This window comes from Neopsephotus bourkii, unplaced genomic scaffold (assembly GCF_033783945.1).
Source record: "Neopsephotus bourkii isolate Nb327-2 ecotype Australia unplaced genomic scaffold, CSIRO-AGI_Nbou_v1 NB_481, whole genome shotgun sequence".
Taxonomy (NCBI): domain Eukaryota; kingdom Metazoa; phylum Chordata; class Aves; order Psittaciformes; family Psittacidae; genus Neopsephotus; species Neopsephotus bourkii.
Window position 1 is genome coordinate 1,059,279 of NW_026900982.1, and position 13,319 is coordinate 1,072,597.

A 13,319-nucleotide genomic window follows, 5' to 3' on the forward strand; every position below is an offset into this window, starting at 1 on the left:
AGCTTTAGGAATGTACAGAGCTGTGCTGTATAGCTGCTGATAACTCAACTGGGAGCTTATCAGTTAAGTTCAGAGGGGAGGGTTATACCATGGTGGGTGTTTGCTGCAGACCAGCTCATCAAGACGAGGAAGTGCATGAACCCTCTTCAGACAACTGGAAGAAGCTAATGAGTGGAGAATTGGTTCTGACTCTACCCTGGCATCTGCTGGAAGCACAAAGTGATACAGGGCACAGCCAGTCTAATAAGAGGTTTTTAGACTTGCTTGAGGACAGCTTTTGAGCCAGGTGCTGGACGAACAGGCTAGAGGAGATCTACAATCTAGCAGAGTGTAAGAGCTGATTGGGGACTATGAACAGTGGTGCACGGTGGCACCTTTGGTTTCCGTGACCGTGATGAAATGAGAATTCATCATGGAAATCCAACCCGTTCATCATTTCTTTCAGGTCACTGAAATGAGAAGAGCTTATGTGAAATGAAAAAAGCAAGCAGAAGGGAAAACTGCCTGGCTTTGGCTTGTTCAGGAAACTGATATGTAGGATCCTACAGGAATCTTTCCCACAGAGCAGAGAAACCCAGGAGAGCTGGTTGATCTTCAAGGACAACCTTCTCAGAGACAAAGAGTGGTCCATCATGATTTGCAGGGAAGACAAGCAGGTGTGGCAGGAGGCCAGATGGGTCATCTTGCTGAGCATAACTACAGGAAAAAGTCCTGTGGGAGGAAGCTGTATGGACAGGTTACCTGGGAGAGATGCACAGAAGCATCCTGTGGGATTTTAAGGTTCTAATTAGAGAAGTTTTTCTTCCTTTCTGCTCTTAATGATGAGATTCTGTGGTCAAACACAGTTTTAGCTTGCACTGTGGTTGTGCCTAGTGAAAAATTAATGAAATGTGTTGTTGCCACTCTAGGTGTAAGTGGGATGGGGCTTGTCGAGAGCATGTCTTTGTAGTGAAAGTCAAGAGGAAAGCACTGTGCCAGAGAAGAATGCACATTTTGATTTCAGTATGTGAGAAATGGCAAATACCCTCAAATCCCTAGTGAAAGGAATCCTGGCACTGCTTTATTTTTCTCCTGATTTGTTTTGCTACCTGCCATGAAAAGGTTGACACCACAGATGGAAATCGAGATAACCGTAAATCTGATTGCCCTCCATGGGCTTTTGGCACACTGTGCAGAACAAGCTTTCAGGTTTTGTTCCAAGTTAATGGTATGAAAGTATACAGTCTGTTTGGCAGTGCTGAGAGAACATGAATTAGGAGCTGATACAAATCTAAAACCTGCAGTGGTCTGACTTAAATTACTTCAACCACTTTCATTTTGTGTTCTGTTGCTGAGGGCATCTTCTGTTCCAATACAGCTAGAAATGGAATGAGTCACTGAGGCTGACAGGAGAGTGAGAGTAAACAAATCCTACTGAACTCTGTTTTAAACTCCCTGTTTTTATACATGTGCTACTCTGCTACTCCTTCTGGTGTGAAGAGTGTGCTTCATCCTAGCCACCAGTGAAAAAGTCACATACTAGCCTTTGGAATGGTTTAAGTTGCTGTGAAAGTCAGTCTTTAACATAACAAGTAAAGAAGAGATTAGAAGGATGAGGACATCAGCTAAGACTTCCACAGCTAAAGATGGTGTTAGACATAGGTCTTGTAGGTCTTTTGTTTCTATGAGGGGAGAGATGCCTCAGGTCAGCAAGGTCTTTTCAAAGCCCTTTCTAAACAAAGATCAATCTGCAGCCATCAGGGTAATTTAAATGTTTCTGGGTGGAATAAGGTGCAGGCATTCAGGAGAAGCTGTGTACTCAGCATTGATTTTCAACTGAGACATTAGAACAGGCCATTTCCTTCTGCAAAGTCACTTGCAGGTTTTTGTACTTAACATACTGATGCTTTGTTTTCCGGTGTTAAGTTGGAGCTCAGGGGTTCATGTCAAAATGAGCCCTTGGCCATGAGTCAAAAGCAGATGATTAAGAAGGAAACATCCCACCTTCCCCTCCCCAGTATTGCTTAAAATATCCATATTATGTATTTTAATTGGCATCTTCCTTCAGAAGTCTTGAGCATCTGTGTCTGCTATGATGAAGTATGCTTTGTGTCTTAGTTCCCTTGGAAGGGAGGTGTGTGGTGCTTAGGTGCTGAGCTGAGGAAGGGCAGCAGTGTGTCCAACTGTGGCATGCAGGAAGCGTTTTCACAGACCATATTTATAAACTTTAAACCCGAACCATGTCCAGAGACTTTCGAAAGACAATGGTGTTAAACCCCGAATTTCCTTAAATTTATTTAACATACAACCAAACTGATTGGTAGGTGTTTCAACTGTGCAAACTGTAGGGATTTTTGTTTGGGAAGTGTTGTATCTGAGGTATCTTGACAGTTCCTGAAGCATTCCCAAGTGAAGGTGCTGATTGCAAAGCCACTCTGTTACCGTGGACCGTTGAATTCTCAAAGAGGCTTTATCTAGGGGGCAGCACATTTGAAATAAAATTTGGGTATTGCACTAAAATAAGCCCTTTATCTATTCATCTTGGAATCTCTTTGCTCCTTGCATCCTTTGGAAGGAAGGGGTGTTGTTGAGATGTGAGAAGTTCTTTCTCAGTTGTACCCATGGAGAAGTCCAAACCGTTAAATGTAGTTTCATGTGCAGTCAAACATTAAAGTGAAAATGCAAATGAGTAACTTCTTCTTAATCTACTTTTGCTTGCCAGGTCCTGGAGAAATATCCTAATACACCTATGAGCCATAAAGAAATCCTGCAAGTTATCCAGAAAGAAGGACTTAAAGAAATCAGGTGAGCTAAGTAGCTACACAAGTAAAACTCATTCATACTTTGGTTCAAGCTTGGTTTAATTTATTGTTAACCCCTGTGTTTTGGGGATTGAAATGCTACATATGTGCAGAATTGAGGTCCAAGTGTCATTTGCAAACCAGCTCTCAAGTCAGTGGTACTTTTCACAAGAAAACTAGATAGATCTCTGCAGTCCTGCATACAGCTTTGGGCTCCCAACACAAAGAGGACTTGGAGCTGTTGGAGTGAGTCCAGAGAAGGCTAGGAAGATGCTCCGAGGGCTGGAGAGCACCCCTCTGCTATGGAGACAGGCTGAGAGAGCTGGGCTTGTTCAGCCTGGAGAAGAGAAGGCTCCAGGGAGACCTTAGAGCAGCTTCCAGTGCCTAATGGGGTCAACAAGAAACCTGGAGAGGGGCTTTAGATAAGGGCCTGTAGGGACAGGACAAGGGGGAATGGCTTTAAACTGACAGAGGGGAGATTAAGATGAGATCTCAGGCAGAAGTTCTTCCCTGTGTGGATGGTGAGGTCCTGGCACAGGTTGCCCAGAGAAGCTGTGACTGCCCTGTTCCTGGCAGTGTTCAAGGCCAGGTTGGATGGGACTTTGAGCAGTCTGGTCTAGTGGAAGGTGTTCCTGCCCATGGCAGAGAGAGAACTAGTTCTAGTTGGAACTACATGAGCTTTAAGGTCCCTTCCAACCCAAACCATTCTGTTATAAGGGTCATACTTTACTTCCAGGCATGCATGATTCTAGTCCATGGCTCTTGTATAAGATAAGCTAGATCTGTTCAAGCAGTTCAGACTTCAGGTACTGAAGCAAACTTAATTATTTCTTATTTCTCCATTCCAACCCAAACCATTCTAAGTGTCCTGTGATTATTTTATGTATATCTATATATTTTTATTTTTTAAGCAGGAATAGTCAGTTTAATTGAAGCAACCTAAAACAAGCGCTAAAACTGTCCAGGAAGTAAAACACCAGCCTCACAAATCCTTATTTAGAAAACTTTATGCTTCATGCTATTTTTTTTAGTATTATCTGGAGCAGCATGTGGTTCTGCCTTGGAGATCTTCCTGTTCCCATCAAGAAGCAGGCGGGTGTGCTGGGCAAAAGAAGTGCCAGCTTGGTGGCACCGATCTGCTTTAGAAATGGAGCTATTCAGATGGTATTTGAATTACTACATTGAACTACTGTTACTGTAGCTTAATTCATGAGTCCTTGCTCATACATATTTCCCAGAGATAGTATGGTGTATTTGCTGAGATAGGGAACAATTCTCCATAGGGAGTACAAAGTACTTACATTTCTGCTTCCTCAGAACAAAGAAAAAGGGAGGGGAAAAAGAGCATTGGGTGTGCCAGTTGGTCTATTTTGGAATTAAATACCTGTCCTGAATTTGACTTAATGATGTTTTCCAGTCCCCCTTGCCAGTTTAATACAGTAATGCATCTGCTTTGCAAGAAATACTCAAGGGCCCAAGCCTAGAAATTTTGCTGTTGGTAACAACATCTTCCACTGAAGTTGTGGACAATGTGAAGGTGGTTTGCTTTTTGGGCCTGTGAGTTTATCTAAAAGTAAGGACTGAATATACTTAGTTAGCTCTTAGGGAGGTGATAGAAGTGTGGTTTCTGCTCTGGAGATACACTTCACTTTGGGGCAGTACTGCTTTCAGTCAGACTAAAGGCTTACCAGCCTTGGGGCAACTTCAGTATTGTGTTAAACACTGTTAATCTGTCATCGAAGGCATGTTCCTAAACAATGAGTACACTTGTCAGCCCCCTCCCTTGTGTCACCCAAGGGCAGAATAGAAATGCAGCTGTCTGTACCAGTGGTCTCACTGATGGCAAAATGCAAGCCCAGCAGACATCCAGGCACTTACATTGGCAATTCAGAATGCTCTTTTTGAGGCAGAGCCTTAGGCAGAAGCTCAGATGGGGTGTGAAAGATCCACTCTCTGGCTGATGAGGCCAGATTTTGGATGAAACAGCCAAAAAAAAAAAAAAGCAGAAGAGGAATGCTGTGGTGCCAAATAATCTCTCTCAACCCAAGACCTTTTTATTGGAGTTAATTTGGGGATTTAGCCTGAGCTAATAGTAAGTTGTTTTCCTCTAAAAGAGCTGCTGGTGAGCATCAGGACAGTGCAGAGTCCTCATATCTTAAATCCCAAAAGATGTTTGTGGAAGCAGTCAGATGTGAAACTCAATTTCTTTAGTTCAGCTGCCCACCTTTACAGACACCACATATGTCGTGCTGTGGCTAAGCACATGTGTTGTCGATGCTGTGTTGTGGCCTTTCCCCTTCAGTGTTTGATGTAATAAAGCTTTAAGTTAAGACCTAAAAGGCTTTCAGTTCTTAAGCAATTCAATTCCAGTTGCTGCCAGTAAGTAATGTGTTTGTGGCTGGATTGGGCTCCTGACATGTCCTTACCTGTGACAAGATGGACTTCACATTAATCGATATCCCTGGAAGTGTTCAACAGCAGGTTGGATGGGGCTTGGAGCAGCCTGGTCTAGTGGAAGGTGTCCCTGCCCATGACAGGGGGGTTGGAACTGAGTGGGCTTTAAGGTCCCTTCCAACCCAAACTGTGCTATGACTTGGTGGGGAAAAAATAAAATGTCTTTGACAGCATGAAAGCTGTCAGAAGAGCAGGATGAGCTCACCAGTGTTAGAGTCCTCTTGTGCGTGGAGGTTCTGGCAGGAAACCACAGCAAAACCTTTGGCAGCAGATTATAGCGATTTCCATGTACTTGCCTTGAGGCACTGCAAGAGTTTAGTTTGGTGCAATGGTGTGCGAGTTTGCAGGCAGAACATGGGCTCCCTGGTTAACATGTATGTTGAGGCGTTTGAATTTTTCACATTGCTTATCAATGCAATTTGCTTGTAATAAACAAAATTGCTGATTTCTTTGGTAAATATTTCCACAGTCCACATATCTCTAAACTCTGTCATTTTGACTTCAGTGTATGCTTGTTGGGGTTTTTTATTCACCATCTGCTGCTTCAAATCTATAGATATATCTAACCTTTTAAAATATCTGATTTCCAGAAAGAAAATAGTTTTAGAAGGGACAAACGGCTTTCCTACGGATGTGCTGAAATGAGGTGGAGAGAACGGGGAGCTCAGCTTGTGTCCAGCAGTCACTTTCCTGCCTGGCTGTACTGCCAGTCCATCTTCCTCTTGCTCTAATGATTCCTGGCATGTGCTGCCAGTTGGCCAGCTGCTGAGAAGGAAGCTTAAGGGCATGTTTAAAATTTAGATGGCTGGAAGTACTGGTCCTGTTTTATAGTATTGGGGATTGCAGGGAGGAGGGGTGGCAGTGGAGAGTGGAAAAACCAGTAACAGTGGCTTCTGCTTACATGGAGGGCAATTTGGCTAATTTTTGGACAAGGCTAGGTCTTAAGATGGAGGAATTTTTGTAGTAATGCAAAAAGCTGGGGTGATACTGGCTGATTATCCTACCTGTATTTATAACTTTAATCTGCTACTCAATTTTAATAATGAGATTTTTAAAGGCCAGCCCAGGACCAGTACTCCAGTGCATCAGTTTTGGAAGCTTAGGGCATCCTGAAGCTAGAGCTATACTTCTTGTGTGATCTGTCAGCCTGATTTTCTTGATTTGCTTGTTTTGACAGGCTGCCCTAATCCTGAAATCCTTTCCTAGCTACTTGTCACTGCTTGCACACTGCAAAAATAAAATACTTGAGGATAAGCACTCAACAAATTGGCAGCATAACCTTATCTGGCTTTAAGATTTGTACAACATCCTATATTGCTTTATCTCTGTTGGCAATGTAGCTTTGGCAAGCCTGAGCAAGTCATAACATTTAGATTTTCATATGAGACTTTGAAGATGCATGGGATAATGGTGTTAACCCAAGCAACACCAGCTTAGAAACCTCCCCAGGCTTGAATGCATGGGATAGGTGACACCAAGAGTTGGCAACAGAGGCTCACGTTTCTTTGATAAATAGCTTTTTAAATCAAAATTTTTGTCATTGGATTTCATTAATTTCTTCCCATATGTGAGAATCAGTGTAAGAATATCTGAGGAGTAATTAGCTTTTAAAGGTCATGAAGTTCAAGAAGGCCAAGAGCAAGGTCTTGTACCTGAGTCAGGGCAATCCCAAGCACAAATACAGGCTCGGTAGAGACTGGATTGAGAGCAGCCCTGAGGAGGACTTTGGGGTGTTGGTCAATGAGAAGCTCAACATAGAATCACAGAATGGTTTGGATTGGAAAGGAGCTTAGGATCGTCTGGTTCGAAACTCCCATACCACGGGCAGGGACACCTTCACTAGACCAGGTTGCTCAGAACCCCATCCAACTTGGCCTTGAACACCACCAATGATGGGGCAGCCACAGCTTCTCTGGGCAGCCTGTGCCAGAGCATCACTGCCCTCACAGAGAAGAACTTCCTCATACCTAAGCTGAACTTCCCCTGTTTCAGTTTAAACCTATAACCCCTTTTCCTATTGCTACAGTCCATGATGAAGAGTCCTACTCTGGTTTCCTCATAGACCCCCTTCAGGTATTGGAAGGCTGCTATGAGGCCTCACTGCAACTTCAGACTTCTCCAGGCTAAACAGTCCAAATTTTCTCAGCTTGTCCTTATATGAGAGGTGTTCCAGCCCCCTTATCATCCATGCAGCCCTCTTTTGGGTGATTCAGATCCAGCAGTGTGCACTTGCAGCCCAGAAACCAACAGTGTCCTGGGCTGCATCACCAGCAGCGTGACCAGCAGGTCAAGGGAAGGGATTCTCCCCCATTGCTCCACTCTGGTGAGACGTGCACGCCCCCCACCCCCCACAGTGCTGCATCCAGTTCTGGGTCACCAAAACAAGAAAGATGTGGAACTGCTGAAGCGAGTCTATAGGAGGCCACAAAGATATGCTCTGAGGTCTGGAGCACCTCTGCTATGGAGACAGGCTGAGAGAGCTGGGCTTGTTCAGCCTGGAGAAGAGAAGGCTTCAGGGAGACTTTAGAGCAGCTTCCAGTGCCTAAAGGGGCTGACAAGAAGGTTGGAGAGGGGCTTTTGACAAGGGCCTGTAGGGGCCTGTAGGACAAGGGGGAATGGCTTTAACCTGACAGAGGGGAGACTGAGATGAGCTCTTAGGCAGAAGTTCTTCCCTGTGTGGATGGTGAGGTCCTGGCACAGGGTGCCCAGAGAAGCTGTGGCTGCCCCATCCCTGGCAGTGTTCAAGGCCAGGTTGTATAGGGCTTGGAGCAGCCTCGTCTAGTGGAAAGTGTCCTTGCCCATGGCAGAGGGTTGGAACTGCATGAACTTTAAGATCACTTCCCACCTAAACTGTTCTGTGATCTTATTATATCTTTGGTAGCCTTTCCACTTAATAGCTATGAATGTTTCGTCTTTCCTGGATTCTATAGGGGGCACTGTGTCAAATACTGGCTTGTGAACCTCTGTCCAAACACAGTAACGCTTTTTTCCCTGGCTACTAATTAAGTGAGGAAATGCATCTAAACACTAGCTCCAGTCTCAGTAGAAATGAAAAACAGATATGGTGCTCTGGGTACTTATAGTTCAAATATTTATGGAATTTCCAACCAAAACAAAATCTTAAACCACTTTGTGGAGGGTAAAAGTATATAAGCTGAAGTCCCCATTTCTTTAGTTGTGTTTGGGCTAAAGATAACTGTGTCATGAACAGTTTTGTTTCAAGTTCTAGCTGCCCTCCAGGCAGTGGCTGCTTTATTTCCATTTGCAAGTCAGTCCTTCCAAGTTCCTTGCAAGAGCATCCAGCACAGAGAATCCTTCAGGTGGGAGCTTGCTTCTGGATAAGGAGGTAGTTATATGGGGGGCGCTTGAGCTGCTCAGTCTGGTGCTTGTGTAAATGAGCTGCCAGCACTGTAACTTCAGGCTGCCGTAAGTTTCTTAACTGGTTGCCTGTATTTCTCCTTTGTTGTTATCTGAATATCAGAAGTCTGCTGTATTTCTGAGGTTGGCTTGTCCTCTGTGAGTCTGGTAATGTGAACAGTCTGTATTCCTGAGTGCTGAGAACTAGAGTGACACGGATTGCCCTCACCTGACAGAAAATAGGGATGCTGGGAATGGAGTCTTCATTAGGGACTGTAGTGATAGGACAAGGGGTAATGGGTTAAAACTTAAAACAGAGGAAGTTTAGATTGGATATAAGGAGGAAATTCTTTCCTGTTAGGGTGGTGAGGCACTGGAATAGGTCCAGGGAGGTTGTGAATGCTCCATCCCTGGCAGTGTTCAAGGCCAGGTTGGATGAGGCCTTGGGTGATACAGTTTAGAGCGAGGTGTCCCTGCCCATGGCAGGGGGGTTGGAACTTGATGATCTTAAGGTCCTTTCCAACCCTAACTATTCTATGATTCTATGATTTTTTATTTTTTTACCCCCTTCCCTGCAGTATACTGTAAAGCGAGGATCTCATCTGAGTGGGGAGAAATGCTATACTTGGTCATTCTCCTGCAAGAGGAGAGAGGATGAACTTAAAAGGCAAACAGTGCTCTTGACTTCTCAGAAATCTGAGCAAGGGTCAGGCTGGAGCCTGGACTAGATGCTGTTTGTTGGAAGACGAAAGCTGCTTGCTGCTAGAGAGTATTCTTGCATCTCAGATTGAATTAAGGACCAATGAAGTGATGTCTCATTCTTGGCAGAAGGCGTTGTCACTAAAATATTTCCTAGCTGTTCTTCAGTACTTTGATTTCCTTATCTTCTGTTGTAGAGCTAGGAAGCAAGATGGGATTCGGAGCAAAAAGTTGGATGCTCCTCCGTCCTCAGGGCATTTGTTCCTTCAGCAGCTTGATGTCAGGAAATTATTTCTCCAGAATAGCTCTCCTCCTAAAACCAAACAAACCCAGCACCCCAATCAAGGTAGGAATGGAAGGGGGGGCTTTTGAAAGGATGCAGGATTCTTATATTGTAAAGGATGAAGTATTGGATCCCACTAACACTGGGTGTGAGGATAGATTGTCTCTTACAAAGTGCTTCCCTATTAAAAGCTGCCCCTATGAAAATTCTAGACTTCTCTCATTGTAGAAGCTGCTCTTTAAAGCCCTGGTGGGTCTTCATAAAAGGCTCTCCCAGGCCAAGAAATCTTACCTAGTTGAAGAGAATTAGTTGACAACCAGTGAAAAATGTGTTTCTCATTTATTTATCTTAAATATTGGGAAAATGGGAAAACGGAAACTGTCCCACAGTGGAAGAGATGTGCATCCTGCACTAGGCATAAAGCAGGCAAGCCTCTCATCCTTGCTGCAGGCCAGCTGTGTTGCATCTAGAATCTGAGCCATGTTCTTCCACCAGCCTGGCAGGGCAGTCGTGCAGAGCTTGGTATGAAGATCTGCTGGTCTGAGCCTATTGTGAGGTGTCAGGTCTTGGATTTCAGTTCACTAATGTAGTTTTAGCTCCCTGAAGCAGGTTTTATAATTCACTTCCTCTGTAGATTAGTTCTTCAGTGTTTTCATAAATCCAATGGTCTTGAGTTTGGAACTATACGTAATCCTTAAGGTCCTTCCAACCATTCTGTGATACTAAGTGTAGACTGAATCCTCCGTAATGACTCTGAACACTTTTATTTGCTTTCAAGAAATGAAACATTTTCATCAGCTCAGTCTGATTCTGGTCATGACATTATGCTTGAGGAACTTACATAGCCATCGTCCACCTTTTGACACCTTTGACTAATACACAAAATACACAAAATTATCTTGGTAGAATATTTGATAATTTCTAGTGGAGTGAGCATGTCAAGAGTTTTGCTTTTATCCTTGATGTCTCTAGTCAAAATATGAAGGAAACATTCTTGCTATGCAATCTGCTTGCTATTTCCTTTTAATAAGTATCTGCACATCAGCAAATGTTGTCTCTGTTGAAAATTTTGCTTTTACTGATGAGCTGTTACACACAGTTCAAGTTTTCATGAAGGAAATTGGTGTGGGTCAGAGCAGCCTTCATGGTATTGCTCTTAAAATGGCTTTGGGCCACTTGACATGCCGATGAGCTCATCTTTAGCATTTCTTTGGTGTCCTTTGATCATCTTAGCTCTTGGCTGAAAAATAGCTTGTCAGGCAGGACCTGAGAGGGGAAGGGTCCAGAGACAGTGATGGGACCTGCTGCGGGCTTGCATTTTCAGCTTGCTTGTGCTGCCTCCTGGTTCCTTGTGACAGTGAGGAGCTGGGATTCCTGTGCTGAATTGAGAAAGGTAATTTGAATCTCATTATCCTGCCACTGCTTTGTAGGGAGCCTGGTGGGAGTAGGGTAGAGGAAGTGGGCGCAGGACCTACCAGAAGTGCTTCAGGATGGTCCTACAGTCAGGCATCCTCAAGAGGACACTTGGGTTTGTGTAGCGTTCTCTGACCTCTGCTAACCACGTAGCTTCTTGAACACAGATCAAGCATACCAATAATTTTTCTTTCTAGTGGCAAAGATTGTAATATGTAGCATCATCCTGTTGTGTGAACAGGCTTTTCTCTGCACACATTGTCTTGACCAGCCGGTGCTCCATATGGGAGGTGTTGAGAGGTGTGAGCAGCAAGTGCAGTACACTCTGAGACTCGTCCCCAAGGGAACTGCAGGGAAAAAACTTCCAGGGAGCTCCTTTCAGTTTATACCACCTGTGCTCATAGAGCCTTCCTTAAAGGCTGCTGCCTGTATATGAGGACAAGATGAATTGTATTGATGACAGCAGCTTGTGCCTCACAGCACCTCACTGGCCCTGTGCTGCAAGATGCTGTGAGGAGGGGATGCTGGAAGGAGTTGTCCTTCCTGGCTGTTGAGGGATTTGGCAGGCAGGAAGTTTGGTGTGTTTGGTTTGTTTACAATGTTAGTTTATTAAAATAAGACTTTTTACAGCTTCTTAAAATAATATTAATGTTCAAATTTGCCTGGTGATAGCTGTGGCATCCCACAGTGAGGAGGTCAGGTAGCACAATGTTTGCCAAAAAAACACCTTTTTGTGCAGAGAGGTCTACAGTATTGGAAACTATTCATGCCTTTGGCAGTCTGTAGGTAACCGCACCAGGGAAACTCTCCAGCTTGAGCTCTTTGTAAGCCAGTAGATTTAAAGCTGCTATACCCAAACCCACTTTTCATGATCTGGTGGTTGGTGTTTCTGGTGGGCATTCACTTCTGTCAATAGCTTCCATAAAATAGGGCCAGACTCTTTATGAAGGTACACGATGCTAAACTGAGCAGTGAACACAAATTGCAAGGCAGGAAATTCTGATCTGATTAGAATGAGGGGAAACTTTTTCCTTTTTTCTTTTTTTCTTTTTTTTTTGGGGGGTGGTATTTTTTTGGTTTTTTTCCCCCTGCCCCTTCATTTTTGTTTTGGTTTTGGTTTTTCCCCCTTGTAAGTGTGATAAAACATTAGAGCAGGACCAGGGAGGGTTCTGTAGGCTCCAGTTCTGGAGGTACTTAGAGTTGGACAAAGCCCTGAGGCATCTGACGTGTGTGCTCTTGTTTTGAGCTGGAGGTTGGGCTGGTGACCTCCAGAGCTTCCTCACAGTCTAAATGATTCTGTCACGGTTCCCAGCTTCCTTCCTTAGCAAAGCGGTCATTTGGCTTCAGTGCCTCTTGTAAGATTGTGAGTTGCTGCAGTACCTTTAAAACTTGATAGGCTTATGTGTAGACAGCGAGTACTGCTAAAAGGACTGCTTCTAGTATGTGCAGCAGCGGTTTCTTTAAAGGTAATCTTCAAATGAGCTGGAACACCTTAAGTTCATGTCTGATGGATTTGATACTGATAATGTTGAGTGTGTATGGGGAGATAGGACAGGGGCATCTATGTTTCTTATTAAAGAACCACCAGGGTTGGGTTACCTCGAGTCTCTCTGTTGAGTTAGATTGTTTTCATTCTGCTGGAAGATGGGCCTTAAAAAATGCCCATGAATTATTACTAACCTCTTGGTCTTGTCACGTGCAGAACTTATTACTCACAGCTGGGATTCCAGGGCTCTCTCCCAATGTTTTCCCAATGGGAAGAGGGAATTTGTTGGAAGCAGGTACCTTAGGGCCAGTGTCATACGCACACACATTTTAATTGCAACACTCTCCTTTAGTTTTGCTCTATCAATTACTCTAAGCCTTCAGGAAGAAGGGGCAGGCAGCAGCAAAGGCCAGAAAATGCTGGTACACTGAGTTCTTGCAGGTTTTTTCCAAATTTTTCAGCTTTTTCTGGAGAAGATAAATGGTTACCACCGTACCCTATTCTGGTCGTCTTCAGTTAAAAATGTATTCTGAGACCTTCATGATGCCGTTGTGTCAAGGAGAAATTTGTGTATAAAGTCTCTCATGGAAAGTACAGGTTAAAGCTATTTTTGGTCAAACGGTTGTCAAGTATTAGTCATAGGACAGTTACAGATTAATATTTAACAAGGCTAGTGCTATGTTCGGAGAGTGTCTCTTCAGGACACTCATGACTATCCTGCTGTTCTGTTGTTTTTTGCTCTGAACCAGGCAGGGGCTCCATACCAGGACTTCTCCTGAAGTGAGGAAAAGCCGGAGATGCAACTTCTCCCCCTTGAACACGTTCTCCTGCCACCACCATCTCCAAG

The 13,319-nt window shown here is 44.1% G+C and overlaps 1 protein-coding gene across 6 annotated transcripts in view; it reads left to right on the plus strand.

The window, feature by feature from the left end:
• ASXL2 (ASXL transcriptional regulator 2) overlaps nucleotides 1–13,319 on the plus strand; it is a 104,920-nt gene that overhangs the window by 28,283 nt on the left and 63,318 nt on the right. For 2 of the 6 annotated variants that reach the window (XM_061350217.1, XM_061350218.1), the window contains exon 2: nucleotides 2,702–2,784. The exons of 1 other annotated variant lie outside the window; for it this stretch is intronic. In XM_061350217.1, the coding sequence (XP_061206201.1) occupies nucleotides 2,702–2,784 (83 nt within the window). 3 more of the 6 variants (XM_061350220.1, XM_061350221.1, XM_061350222.1) reach the window with 3 other exon arrangements.